General features: G+C 44.7%; 1 protein-coding gene across 5 annotated transcripts in view; it reads right to left on the reverse strand.

Moving 5' to 3' along the window:
* TEAD1 (TEA domain transcription factor 1) overlaps positions 1-13,253 on the reverse strand; it is a 255,181-nt gene that overhangs the window by 65,030 nt on the left and 176,898 nt on the right. For all 5 annotated transcript variants that reach the window (XM_081339496.1, XM_081339492.1, XM_081339493.1 and 2 more), the window contains one exon: positions 11,834-11,898. In XM_081339496.1, the coding sequence (XP_081195622.1) occupies positions 11,834-11,898 (65 nt within the window). The remainder of the gene's footprint in view (positions 1-11,833; positions 11,899-13,253) is intronic.

Genomic DNA, 13,253 nt, shown 5'->3' on the forward strand with positions numbered 1-13,253 from the left:
AACAGCAACAGTCAGTAAGTGCCGCCTATGCAAAGAAGCTGAAGGAACAGTGGACCACCTGGTAAGTTGCTGCAAGAAGATCGCACAGACTGACTACAAGCAGTGGCATGACAAAGTAGAAACAATGGTGCATTGGAAGATCTGCAAGAAACATCATTTGCCTGTAAGCAAGAACTGGTGGTATCATAAAATAGAGAAAGTCATAGAAAACAGAAAACTTAAATTGCTCTGGGACTTTAGAATTCAAACAGACAAGCACCTTCCACATAACACCCCAGACTTAACAATTGTCAATAAGAAAGACAAAAAAGTCTGGATAGTGGACATGGCAGTGCCTGGAGACAGCAGAATAGATGAGAAAGAACTGGAGAAGATAACAAAATACAAAGACCTACAAATAGAAAGACAAAGACTGTGGTAAAGGCAAGCAATAACAATAGTAATAGGCGCCTTGGGTGCAATACCAAAACAACTGGAGCACCACTTGAACACTATTGGCATTGACAAATTCACCATTAGTCAATTGCAAAAGGCGGCCATACTAGGAACTGCTTCCATCCTGCAACGATATTTATAGTACCATCAAACATCCACATCTGCCTATCCCAGGTCCTTGGTAAGGACTCAATAGGTAGACAAAAATGCCAAATCCAGTCTGAACATCTGGCTGACTGTGCAGTGATTGATGATGATGATGATGATGATGTTGGAAGGGACCTTGGAGGTCATCTAGTTTCCAGGCAGGAAACCCCATACCATTTCAGACAAATGGCTGTCCAGTCTCTTTTTAAAAACTTCCAGTGTTGGAGCATTCACTGCTTCTGGAGGCAGGTTGTTCTGCTGGTTAATTGTTCTAACTGTCAGGAAGTTTCTCCTTAGTTCTAGGTTGCTTCTCTCCTTGATTAGTTTCCATCCATTGCTTCTTGTCCTGCCTTTACGCACTTTGGAGAATAGCTTGACTCCCTCTTCTTTGTGGCAGCCCCTGAGATATTGGAACACTGCTATCATGTCCCCCCTCGTCCTTCTCTTCATTAAACTAGACATACCCCATTTCTAGCAACCGTTCCTTATATGTTTTAGCCTCCAGTCCTCTAGTCATCTTTGTTGCTCTTCTTTGTACTCTTTCTAGAGTTTCAACATCTTTTTTACATCGTGGTGACCAAAACTGGATGCAGTATTCCAAGTGTGGCCTTACTAAGGCGTTTTAAAGTTGTATTAATACTTCATGTGAACTTGATTCTATCCCTCTGTTAATGCAGCCTAACACTATGTTGGCTTTTTTGGCAGCTGCAGTACACTGCTGGCTCATATCTAAGTGATTGTCCACTAGGATTCCAAGATCCCTCTCACAGTTGCTACTATTGAGCAAGGTACCACCTATAGCAGGCATGTCAAACTCGCGATGTCACGTGATGCCGCACGATGTATCGGGACTTTTTTCCCATTGTTGGCAATGGGGTGAGCGCAGTTTGACATGCCTGACCTATATTATACCTGTACATTTGGTTTTTCTTGCCTAAATGTAGAACCTTACTTTTTTCACCACTGAATTTCATTTTGTTAGATAGTGCCCAGGGTTCAAGTCTGTCCAGATCCTCCTGTATCTTAAGCCTATCTTCTCGAGTGTTGGCTATTCCTGCCAGCTTGTTGTCGTCTGCAGTTTTGATGAGTTCCCCATCTATCCCCTCATCCAAATCGCTGATGAAGATGTTGAAGAGCACCGGGCCTAGAACAGAGCCCTGGGGCACCCCACTACACACTTTGCTGCTGCCTGGTGACGTCATCACCAGGCAGCAGCAAACTCACCCAGAGGACGCTCTTGTCATGGCTGGGGACTTCAATCAAGCTTGTCTGAAGACAGTTCTCCCCAAGTTTGTACAGTATGTGCAAGTTTACACCAGAGGGAAGAACACTTTGGACCATGTGTATTCCAATCTGAAACAGGCATACAGAGCTTTCCCTCTTCCCCACCTGGGTACATCTGACCATCTTTCACTCCTGTTGTGCCCAAAGTATATCCTTCTCAGGAAAAGGACTCAGGCAGTCACAAAAAGGGTCAGAACCTGGCCAGTGGGTGCTCTCAGTCAGTTGCAGAACTGCTTTGAAACCACTGACTGGAGTGTATTTGAAGAACAAGATCTAAATTCATATACAGATGCCGTACTCTCTTATATCAGAACATGCACTGATAGTGTAACAATGGATAAGTGCATTAGAGTTTACGGGAACTGTAAACCGTGGATGACAAAAGAGATACGAACACTCCTGAGAGCCCGGGATTCTGCCTTTAAGGGAGGGGACAGGGACGCATACAGAGAGGCCAGGGCAAATCTCAGAAGAGGCATTAGGATGGCAAAACAACAATACAAACAAAAGGTGGAGAACCACTTAGCAGATAACGATCCGAGGCAAGTATGGCAGGGACTGCAGCACTTAACCAACTATAAGGGCAGCACGAGGAGCATGGTAAACACCGATGCCTCATTGGCTGAGGAGCTGAATATCTTCTTCGCCCACTATGAGGTTAAAAGACCAGACCCCGTAGCCTCTGCTGGCCGGCCTTCTGACTCTCAGCCACTCACCCTGTGCAAACACCAAGTGAGAGCTGTATTGAAGGCTGTGAATCCCAGCAAAGCTGCAGGCCCAGATGGGGTGCTGGGGATAGTGGTCAGGAATTGTGCCGATCAATTAGCAGGGGTCCTGACAAGGATTTTTAACATCTCCTTGCAAACGGCATGTGTACCATCGTGCTTGAAAGCAACTACCATTGTCCCAGTCCCCAAGAAAACTGCAGTTGAGTGCCTGAATGACTACAGACCTATTGCATTAATGTCTGTAGTCATGAAATGCTTCAAAAGATTGATTCTCCAACATCTTAGGACATGTCTCCCACTGGACTTTGATAAAGATCAATTTGCCTACAGGGGAAATAGGTTGACAGACGATGCCATAGCTACTGCTTTACACTCTGTAGCAAGTCATCTCGAGAAACCTGGAAGTTATGTCAGGATGCTTTTTGTTGACTACAGCTTGGCTTTCAATACCATTTTGCCGAGCATTCTCATTGAGAAGCTGACTGACTTGAAATTCTCCCCTGCCATCTGCGATTGGATTCAAGACTTTCTTAGGGACCGGTTACAAACAGTGAGGGTCGGGTCTGCTTTGTCCACCTCCCTGAAGCTTTGCACCGGCACGCCACAGGGCTGTGTGTTCTGAACCAGCCCTCTTCTGGCCTTGTAGTAAGGCAAACCCCTATTCAGATAGAAGAGACTGGAGAGCGTCCAAGGCTAAAAGGCGTCTGCCAAGTTTTATTACTCAATTAACAAAAACACTAGAGCTTGTCTCCTCAAGCGGAAGAGTTGCTTTCAGCAACCAGCCCCTCCCCAAACACTCCTTTTATTGAGAGCTCAGGGCGTGGTCTCCCTGTGCCTCCTCCCGAGGAGTCCCACAGCCTTTCTTTGTTTGTTCCTGCTCGACTGCCTCCTGCGTCGGGCGTCCTTGAACAGGGCCAGCTGTGGGTCATCATCCTCCGCACTATCGGGCTCACGCAGCTGAGAAGAGGTCCCCGGCTGAGGGCTCTGCAAAGCCTCCAAACCATCATCAGCCGGTTCGTCTCCCTCCTCCCCCTCATCTGAGTCATCCGATACATCGGAGCCGGCTGTCGGACCCACAGGCTGGCCCTGAGTCACAACACTGTGTGCTTAGCCCTTACCTGTACTCTTTATACACATATGATTGTGTATCATCCGACCCATCCACTGAGATAATCAAGTTCGCAGATGATACAACTGTGGTGGGTCTTATTACAGGTGGGGATGAGACAGCATACAGGGTGAAGGTACAAAAACTATCCATATGGTGTAGTAACAACAACTTGCACCCAAACATTAGCAAGACGAAAGAGATGGTGTTAGATTTTTGGAGAAAAAAGGAGGAACCTGCCCCACTTTACATCGGGGAGGACTGTGTGGAGAGAGTTTCCTCCTTTAAATTTCTGGGAGTCTACCTCTGTGAAGATCTGACCTGGAAAGTTAACACAACCCAGGTGGCTAGAAAGGCCCAACAGAGGCTTCACTTTCTTAGGGTCTTGTGGAAGAACAGGGTAGAACAACGGCTGATGACCCTCTTTTACCGGTCTACTATAGAGAGTGTCCTCTCGTATGGTATTGTGGTTTGGTATGCTGGTCTGACAGCCGCGGACAGGAAAGTATTACAGAGGGTAGTGAGCACAGCACAAGACATTGTGGGCTGTCCCCTGACACCACTGGATGACATCGCCAGGGCTCATTGCCTTGGAAGAGTGAGGAAAATTCTCAGGGATGACTCACACCCTGGATGGTATCTTTTTACTCTCCTACCATCAGGTAGGAGATATAGGAATATAGCCAGCCGTACTAACAGGCTGAAAAACAGCTTTTATCTGTGGTCTGTTAGGCTTTTGAATGGGATATAATCTCTGTGAATTTATGCAGAATTGACTTGGGAGGCCGGTGTGTGGTGTAGTTGGTTCACATGGTGTGGTAGGATGGAGGGTTTGTTGTAACTGTGTGTTGGGGGGAGGGAGCACGGGGAGAGGCTCAGCTAATCTCAATGTACACATGTTGTACTTTGACAATAAAGGTTTATTATTATTATTATTACTTCCCTCCATGTAGATGCAGTTCCATTGAGGACCACACGCTGAGTACGGCCAGTCAGCCAGCTACAAATCCATCTGGTGGTGATGCTATCTAACCCACATTTTTCTGTACAAATTACTGAACACTAAATGTTCAAATTGATTGCTATTTTTTTCTAAACAACTCCTTACTGTTTGATACATGGCTTTTGAACGTCGTAACTACAGAAACATTTTCTTTGGAAAAAGAATAAAAAGTTAATAAACTGTGATAGGCCTATGACCTTTTTTATTTTTGATACACTTTGTATTTGGAAAGAATTCAAAACTAGGTGGATCAATAACCTTACTCAGCTTCAAAATTCTTCACTTCAAAACTGACCTTGACATCTGTGCCTTTACCTTGATTCAGAAACATCCTAATTCAGACATTAGAGCATGGGTGTCAAACTGCTGGCCGCCTGGGCTGGATGTATCATGCAGAAGCCGCACCCACCCCATTGTCAGCAATGGCAAAACCGTCCCGATACATTGCGCAATGTCATGTGACATCGCGAGTTTGACATGTCTGCATTAGAGAATCTAAAATCTTAGAATCAAAAGGAGCAGTTTAGGTAATCAAGGCCAATCTCCTGCTCCATGCTTGTTTCCAAATAAAACCATCCATAGTTTAAGACTTTCTAGCCTCCCACTGAGCTCATGTAGGAACAGGATGTGGGGATATTAAGGATTTTTACCCCTTAATATTGTTCTAACAGTAAGCTAGAATCGCCCTTTTTGTCATTGTAATCCATTACTGTATGACTTGACCTGAGATTTAAAGAGAGTGTTTCTGAGTCTTCTTTGCAACATTCTTAGGTACCGTATATACTTGAGTATAAGCCGAATTTTTCAGCCCACTTTTTGGGCCGAAAAATCCACTTCGGCTTATACTCCAGTGAACAAAAAAAAAGAACTTCCACCCCCCCCAGTTTGGAGAGCTGCTGCTTTCATCAAACATGGACGAAGGCAGCAGCTCTCCAAACGGGCTGCGGCGGTTTGGAGAGCTGCGCGCGCAGCTCCGCCGCCACCTCTGCAAGCCTCCGCTGAGAGAATGGGGTGGTGGAAGCTTGCCACCCATTTTCTCGGCGAAGACTTCTTTCGGGGGATACAGCCTCTGTCACCCCCTTCTCTCAGCTGGGCAGCTGAGAGAAAGGGGCGGCAGAGGCTGCATCCCCCGAAAGAAGTCTTCGCCGAGAAAATCTCAGCGCCCATTTTCTCGGCGAAGACTTCTTTCGGGGGATGCAGCCTCTGTCACCCCCTTCTCTCAGCTGGGCAGCTGAGAGAAAGGGGCGGCAGAAGCTGCATCCCCCGAAAGAAGTCTTCACCGAGAAAATGGGCGCTGAGATTTTCTCGGCGAAGACTTCTTTCGGGGGATGCAGCTTGCCGCCCCTTTCTCTCAGCTGCCCAGCTGAGAGAAGGGGGAGACAGAGGCTGGATCCCCCGAAACAAGTCTCCGCTGAGACGAGAGAACGAGGCGTTGGAGCGCTCCGCGAAGTATGGGGCGGGGAAGCTTGCCGCCCATTCTCTCAGCGGCGAAAACTTCTTTCGGGGGATCCAGCCTCTGTCGCCCCCTTCTCTCAGCTGCCCAGCTGAGAGAAGGGGGTGACAGAGGCTGGATCCCCCGAAACAAGTCTCCGCTGAGACGAGAGAACGGGGCGTTGGAGCGCTCCACGAATTATGGGGCGGGGAAGCTTGCCGCCCATTCTCTCAGCGGCGAAGACTTCTTTCGGGGGATCCAGCCTCTGTCGCCCCCTTCTCTCAGCTGCCCAGCTGAGAGAAGGGGGTGACAGAGGCTGGATCCCCCGAAACAAGTCTCCGCTGAGACGAGAGAACGAGGCGTTGGAGCGCTCCACGAATTATGGGGCGGGGAAGCTTGCCGCCCATTCTCTCAGCGGCGAAGACTTCTTTCGGGGGATCCAGCCTCTGTCGCCCCCTTCTCTCAGCTGCCCAGCTGAGAGAAGGGGGTGACAGAGGCTGGATCCCCCGAAACAAGTCTCCGCTGAGACGAGAGAACGAGGCGTTGGAGCGCTCCACGAATTATGGGGCGGGGAAGCTTGCCGCCCATTCTCTCAGCGGCGAAGACTTGTTTCGGGGGATCCAGCCTCTGTCGCCCCCTTCTCTCAGCTGCCCAGCTGAGAGAAGGGGGTGACAGAGGCTGGATCCCCCGAAACAAGTCTCCACCGAGATGAGAGAACAGGGTGGCAAGCCGCCGAGAGAATGGGGCAGTGGAGCGCTCCACCGAGAGAATGGGGCGGCTTGCTGTTTTCTCGGTGCAGCACGACAGAGGCTGGATCTCCCAAAAGACGTCTCTGCTGAGATGAGAGAACGGGGTGGCAAGCTGCCGAGAGAATGGGGCGGCTTGCTGTTTTCTCGGTGCAGCACGACAGAGGCTGGATCTCCCGAAAGACATCTCTGCTGAGATGAGAGAACGGGGTGGCAAGCTGCCGAGAGAATGGGGTGGCTTGCTGTTTTCTCGGTGCAGCATGGCAGAGGCTGGATCTCCCGAAAGACGTCTCTGCTGAGATGAGAGAACGGGGTGGCAAGCTGCCGAGAGAATGGGGCGGCTTGCTGTTTTCTCGGTGCAGCACGGCAGAGGCTGGATCTCCCGAAAGACGTCTCTGCTGAGATGAGAGAACGGGGTGGCAAGCTGCCGAGAGAATGGTGCGGCTTGCTGTTTTCTCGGTGCAGCACGGCAGAGGCTGGATCTCCCGAAAGACGTCTCTGCTGAGATGAGAGAACGGGGTGGCAAGCTGCCGAGAGAATGGTGCGGCTTGCTGTTTTCTCGGTGCAGCACGGCAGAGGCTGGATCTCCCGAAAGACGTCTCTGCTGAGATGAGAGAACGGGGTGGCAAGCTGCCGAGAGAATGGGGCAGTGGAGCGCTCCGCCGAGAGAATGGGACGGCTTGCTGTTTTCTCGGTGCAGCACGGCAGAGGCTGGATCTCCCGAAAGACGTCTCTGCTGAGATGAGAGAACGGGGTGGCAAGCTGCCGAGAGAATGGGGCAGTGGAGCGCTCCGCTGAGAGAATGGGGTGGTGGAGGCTTGCCGCCCATTCTCTCGGCAGAGACTTCTTTCGCGAGATCCAGCCTCTGCCATGCTGCACCGAGAGAACAGCAGGCCGCCCCATTCTCTCGGCGGCTTGCCACCCCGTTCTCTCATCTCAGCAGAGACGTCTTTCGGGGGATCCAGCCTCCAGCTGCTGCATTTCCTAGCCTTGGCTTATACTCGAGTCAATAACTTTTTCCAGTTTTGGGGGGTAAAATTAGGGGTCTCGGCTTATACTCAAGTCGGCTTATACTCAAGTATATACGGGTACTTGAAAAGTGTAATTATGCAACTACATACTTTCAAAGTACAATTTCAGGTGTAGGTAATCCACAGCTGATTAATTTTATTTTCTTCCTAGTAGCACTCTAAAATTTAGGTACATTTGGAGAGAGAAAAAACACTGTAACCTGTAATAATCCTTCAGGGGAACATGCGTGGAAAAATACTGTAAATAAATAAAATATTTTTGCAATATTATTTTTGAATAGCCAAAAGAACTTAATGGGAATTAAAATGCTGCCATAAAGTAATTTCAGAAATTACAGTATATGTACTTTTAATTGCAATTTGGACCTCAGCTTTAAGAGTGACTGCAATTTAATTTCTCTCCACGGGGGAAAAATTGCCAGAAAAATATATTTAATGCAGATGACTATGAATCAGTGACATTAGGCCATTTCCCTGTTTTTCTTTTTTTGGCTAAACTGGTGTTAGTTTTATGGTACCATAAACAATACATGTAAAATAATCTGCAATTTAACCAAGACATACATTCAGGATTTCTGCATATTTAATTTTGTCTGTAAATATTCAATGCCATTTTGGTCCAAAGACAGAAGGCCTACAACACTCACAAACACCTTCCATTGTCTCTTGCACATGGAACAAAAAAAGGGGGGGGTCTTTCTTAAAACGAAAGTCTCAATTTATTTCTGGAAAAGCCCACATGGGAAGCAAATTTATCAGATGGGCATACATACTTCTGTTACTCCCAGTGGGACTGAAAGGTAAAATCTGAAATGAGAATTTAATTTTTGAGTCCTTAGTGTTCTGGGAGTTTGATTATTTGCTTGCAGAGTTTTCATTACCCAACTAGGTAACACCATTGGTTTGAGTTGCCTGTTTATATATAGTAGCTTACTCTGATAGTGTTGGTAGAGGTAGAGTTTCCTCCTTGGTAGTTCCTTGAATATTGTTTTCTTCCTAATTGTTGTCTGGTGCTGACCCCTGCTTATTTGCATGTTGGCTGCTGGAAGGGATGTGTTCTAGTTTTTTTTGTTTTTTGTTTTGGTATTTTTTTTAATTATCTCTTGAATGGTGTATAAATGTGGTTTATTTGTATGTCTATTGATGGCTGATTTGTCTGAATGCCAAGGTTCCAGGAATCCCTTAGCATTTTTTAATTTTGATTGGTCTAGAATGCTAATAGTTTCCCAGTTGAAACTGTGGTTGACTCTGTTCATTAATGAGTTTTCATCATGTCTTCTGAAAGATAGTTGGTTGTTCATGGATGCACTCTGCTACTCTTCTACCTGTTTGTACTACATGGTGGCTGTTGTATATTGTAGATAATTCCTGTTTTCTTTTCTTGGACTACTTTTGGTTTGCTTAAGAGGTTTTGGGGACTTTATTTGGTTTTTGTGTTATAGTAATATCATGTTGTTATAGCAGTTTGTTGGTTGTTTCTGAGATGTTTTTGATAAACAGTTAGGCAAAAAAAAATACTCTAATCAACAAACCACCAGAAAGAAAACTATATCCACTGCAAAACTGGCAGGACAAGCAGTAGCATGTAAATAGGTAGCAAACCCCACACTCCCTGACACAGATGGTATTACTAGCTGAGTAAAGAAATATTTGCAAGGAATTGAACAAGGAACATGAACAATTGTCCTGTAATGTTATCCGCCTGGACTTTGCATGAATTTATTTGCATGAATTTATTTTATCATTAAAAATATAAATATGTCTGATAACTATACAGGCTTGAAGTGAACACAGAGCGATATTCAAAAAAAGAGATAATCAAAAAAAGAGAAAAGAAACTCCTACATCATAAGTCTCCTATTCAAACATTATATTTTGGACATTTAGTCATCATATGAGCAATGGGGATAAACTTTCACCAGCCTTTTCCCTTCCAAAGGCTGGAGAATATATAGCCAGACAAGGCACTTATGCCACAGAAAGGTCATCTGCATCAAAAAGGTGTTTGTCTATAGAACTGTATGGGTATTTTATTTCATAAGATCCAATTACCCAGACAGATGGTAGACTCCTCTTCACTGAATGAATTCAAGGAGAGTTTAGACAGCCATCTGTCCAGGATCCTCTAATTTGGATTCCTACACTGAACAGGAGGTTGGACTCAATAGCTTAAAAGCCCCATTCCAGCTCTGTGATTTGATGAGCTCAAATCCTGATTGCACAGATTTTGAATTCATCTGGAATCCAGGATCCATCCGCTTTTTGTCTAGATGTCATTGGCAACATGGGTCATCCTTGGCACTCAAGTGAAGGAGATAAGTGCTCTATGTGCAATGCCATAACAGGGCTATGATCAATTGGATATTCTTTGTCAGCCAGAGATAATTTTCTTTATGACCATTTGGACTGCTCCCACCTCACCTTTTTTTTTTGCAAAATAGCTAAAAACCTGATTGTTTCCCCAGAAAAGATTGGGTAAGGAGGATGGTTGAGCTTCTTTGGATTTTGGTATATTTTGATTATTTAATATGTGATTGGTCTTCTGGTCAGTTTTATTGTTTTTGTTCAATATATGTTTTCTTTTTTTACAATAATTGTAAAACTGTACAATTTTAATTGTAAGTTTGTGGAGTCAAGCACAAATTAAATTAAAAGAACAAAACCTTCATTTATTTTTTTCTAACTTTAAATTGTATTTCAATTCTGTCACCAGTTTGCTTAGTCCTTCTTTCAAAATCTGTTTGAATATATTTCTATTCCTGGAGAAAATGCTTAATATATCAGTAAAGTTCTTCAATAGATCTCAGAGGATCCTTTGTATGAATTTGAGTGGCTACTTGCTAATCATGGGATAAACTTCCTTGTTTTCTTATTTTGTCCTTATAGAACATCTTGTAGCTCTTTCTATTTGAAATGTTTCAGACAAAGAATTTGTCCTATTCTACTTAAAGCCTTACACCAGGGGTGTCAAACTCAATTTCATTGAGGGCCACATCAGCATTGCGGTTGCCCTCAAGGGGCCGGGTGGGTATGGCCAGGGCGGGCGTGGCCTACTGGGTGGGTGTGGCTAGAGTGCGTATGGCCTACTGGGTGGGCATGGCCAGCTCTACATCGTTCGCATCAAGGGTGCCTATGGGGGCCTGGGCAGGAGTGGGACAGATCTGAGGGTCTCTGGCAGAAGGAGGGTCTCTGGGCCAGGGCCAAGGCAGGGGGGGCCGTTCCCTCACTGTTTCCAGGATGGCTTCGCGGGCCACATGAAACCACTTCGCGGGCCGGATCTGGTCCCCAGGCCTTGTGTTTGACATGTCTGCCTTACACTAAGCAGATTACTATCCCAAAGAAAACAAGCATTTTACTAGTTATTCATTTAGTTTTGCTAATTTTGAACCATTCTCTTTCTTTTTCTCTTAAATATCACGTGAACTCCAATTCCAATCAACAAATATATCTTACTTTTTAAATCTGAAGTTTCTCAATACAACCATCACTGGATCTATTAGCTTGAAGCCCAAATATTTATGTAGGTCTTCAACAAGTTCTAGCTAATGCACTGTGTCAAAGGGAAGAACTAAGTTATGTGTTTCTGCAAAAAGTTTTTACAAGTGCTAATTCTTCTGAGATGAGAACAATAAGCTGGGAACAAGCCAGGAGTCTAAGAAAACACAGATCCATCATGGCAACTCAGCAAAGTATTTATTCTGAAACTAATAGATTAATAGTTCCGGACAGTTTTAAAGATCTATAGGAGTTTTAATCCTGCAAGTGTACTGTGTGCCTAAGTAATTTATATGGAAGTGGTGAGTGGTACAAACAGCACTATTTTCCAAAGCAAACCCAAGAATTTATAAACACCATTCTGCATCTGCTGCATTCACTCATTCATTGGCACACATCTTCTATCCTGCAGGGATTGTCTTACCTGTTTCCTGGTCCGTGTCTTTCCCGTTCTAAGTTTGATGTATCTGGCTATCAGTTCATTCCTACCTGAAATGAATATGAATTTACAATGAAGACTAAAAGTAACAATTCATCATTAATATATACACATCAAAACATAAAATAGATGCAATGGAAAGATGGTTCAGGGATATTTTTGAAAATAAAGGTTTGAGTATTTTTTTTCCTTCATAATGGCATTTCCCCATCTTTTAAACTCCTTTGTTATTAGTCGATGGGAGAATCCAATAAGCGAATACCTAGGTATCATTTGATTTTTACGCTTGGTATTGTCCAAAAATTGTACTTCAGCTAAAATATTTCTGGCATATGGGAAATTATTTTAATTTTAAACTATTACACAGATAGCTTTTGTTTAATGACCACTTGTTCAGCAACCATTTAAACTTACAATAGGACTGAATGAGTGATAGTTTTGACTGGTCCTGAGTTCCGACTGTTGCACTGCCCCTGTGGTCCTGTGATTATAATCCAAGCCCTTGGTACCCAGTTCATGATTATAGTATTGAATGAGTAGCAGTTGCATGATCACACATTTTGTACACTCCCTTCTAGTTTCCTATAAGCAAAGTCAACAGGGAAGTCACAATCAGATGAGGTCCTTACTTAACAACTCACGTGGTCCTTGTTTAACCATGGCAACTGGGCTTACCAGAACTGCCATTGCTAAGAGGCATGGTCACATGATATCATGGTTTAAGGCCACATCACTTAGCAATAGCAACTCTGGTCCCAATTGCCATTAGAAAAGAGAACAATTGCAGACAAAAAGCTGGAAAAAATTCAGACGAAAGCTGTTACAAAGTGGAGCAAAATTCTGTCACTAAGCATAATCTGAGTATTGAAAATACTACACACACACACACACACACACCCCTACCTTTGGGTCAGCCTTGACTCCTGGCAACTGCCTGACCACTCTCTTCCAAGTTTTTTGTTTTTTGTTTTTACAAGATTTCAGAAGTGGTTTGTCAGTGCCTCCTTCCTAGGGCTGAGATGGTGACTGGCCCAAGGTCACCCAGCTGGCTTTGGGTCCAATATGAGACTAAAATTCAGGGTCTCCTGGTTTCTAGCCTTGTACTTTAACCACTACTACAAACTGGCTCTCTACATTTAAATTTAGCTTACAATTAATACTAAATCACATTTTTGGCTTGGCTCTGACCACGTGTTCTAGGATGTCCCTCAGCACTAAAAGAGGTTATATAGTCTGCTAACAAAGGGATAGAATAGATACTACAGTTTATGCTGGCATGTGGTTCTTAGTAAGAGAATTCTGAAAACATTTGACTCCAATCAAGATTAGCAGGAAAGGTTACTGCAAGCCTTACATTTTACTGCAAATTCAATTATCCACTGTAAATCAAGTTAACAAGGAGGCA

This window comes from Vipera berus (assembly GCF_964194415.1).
Source record: "Vipera berus genome assembly, chromosome: 1".
Classification (NCBI taxonomy): Eukaryota; Metazoa; Chordata; class Lepidosauria; order Squamata; family Viperidae; genus Vipera; species Vipera berus.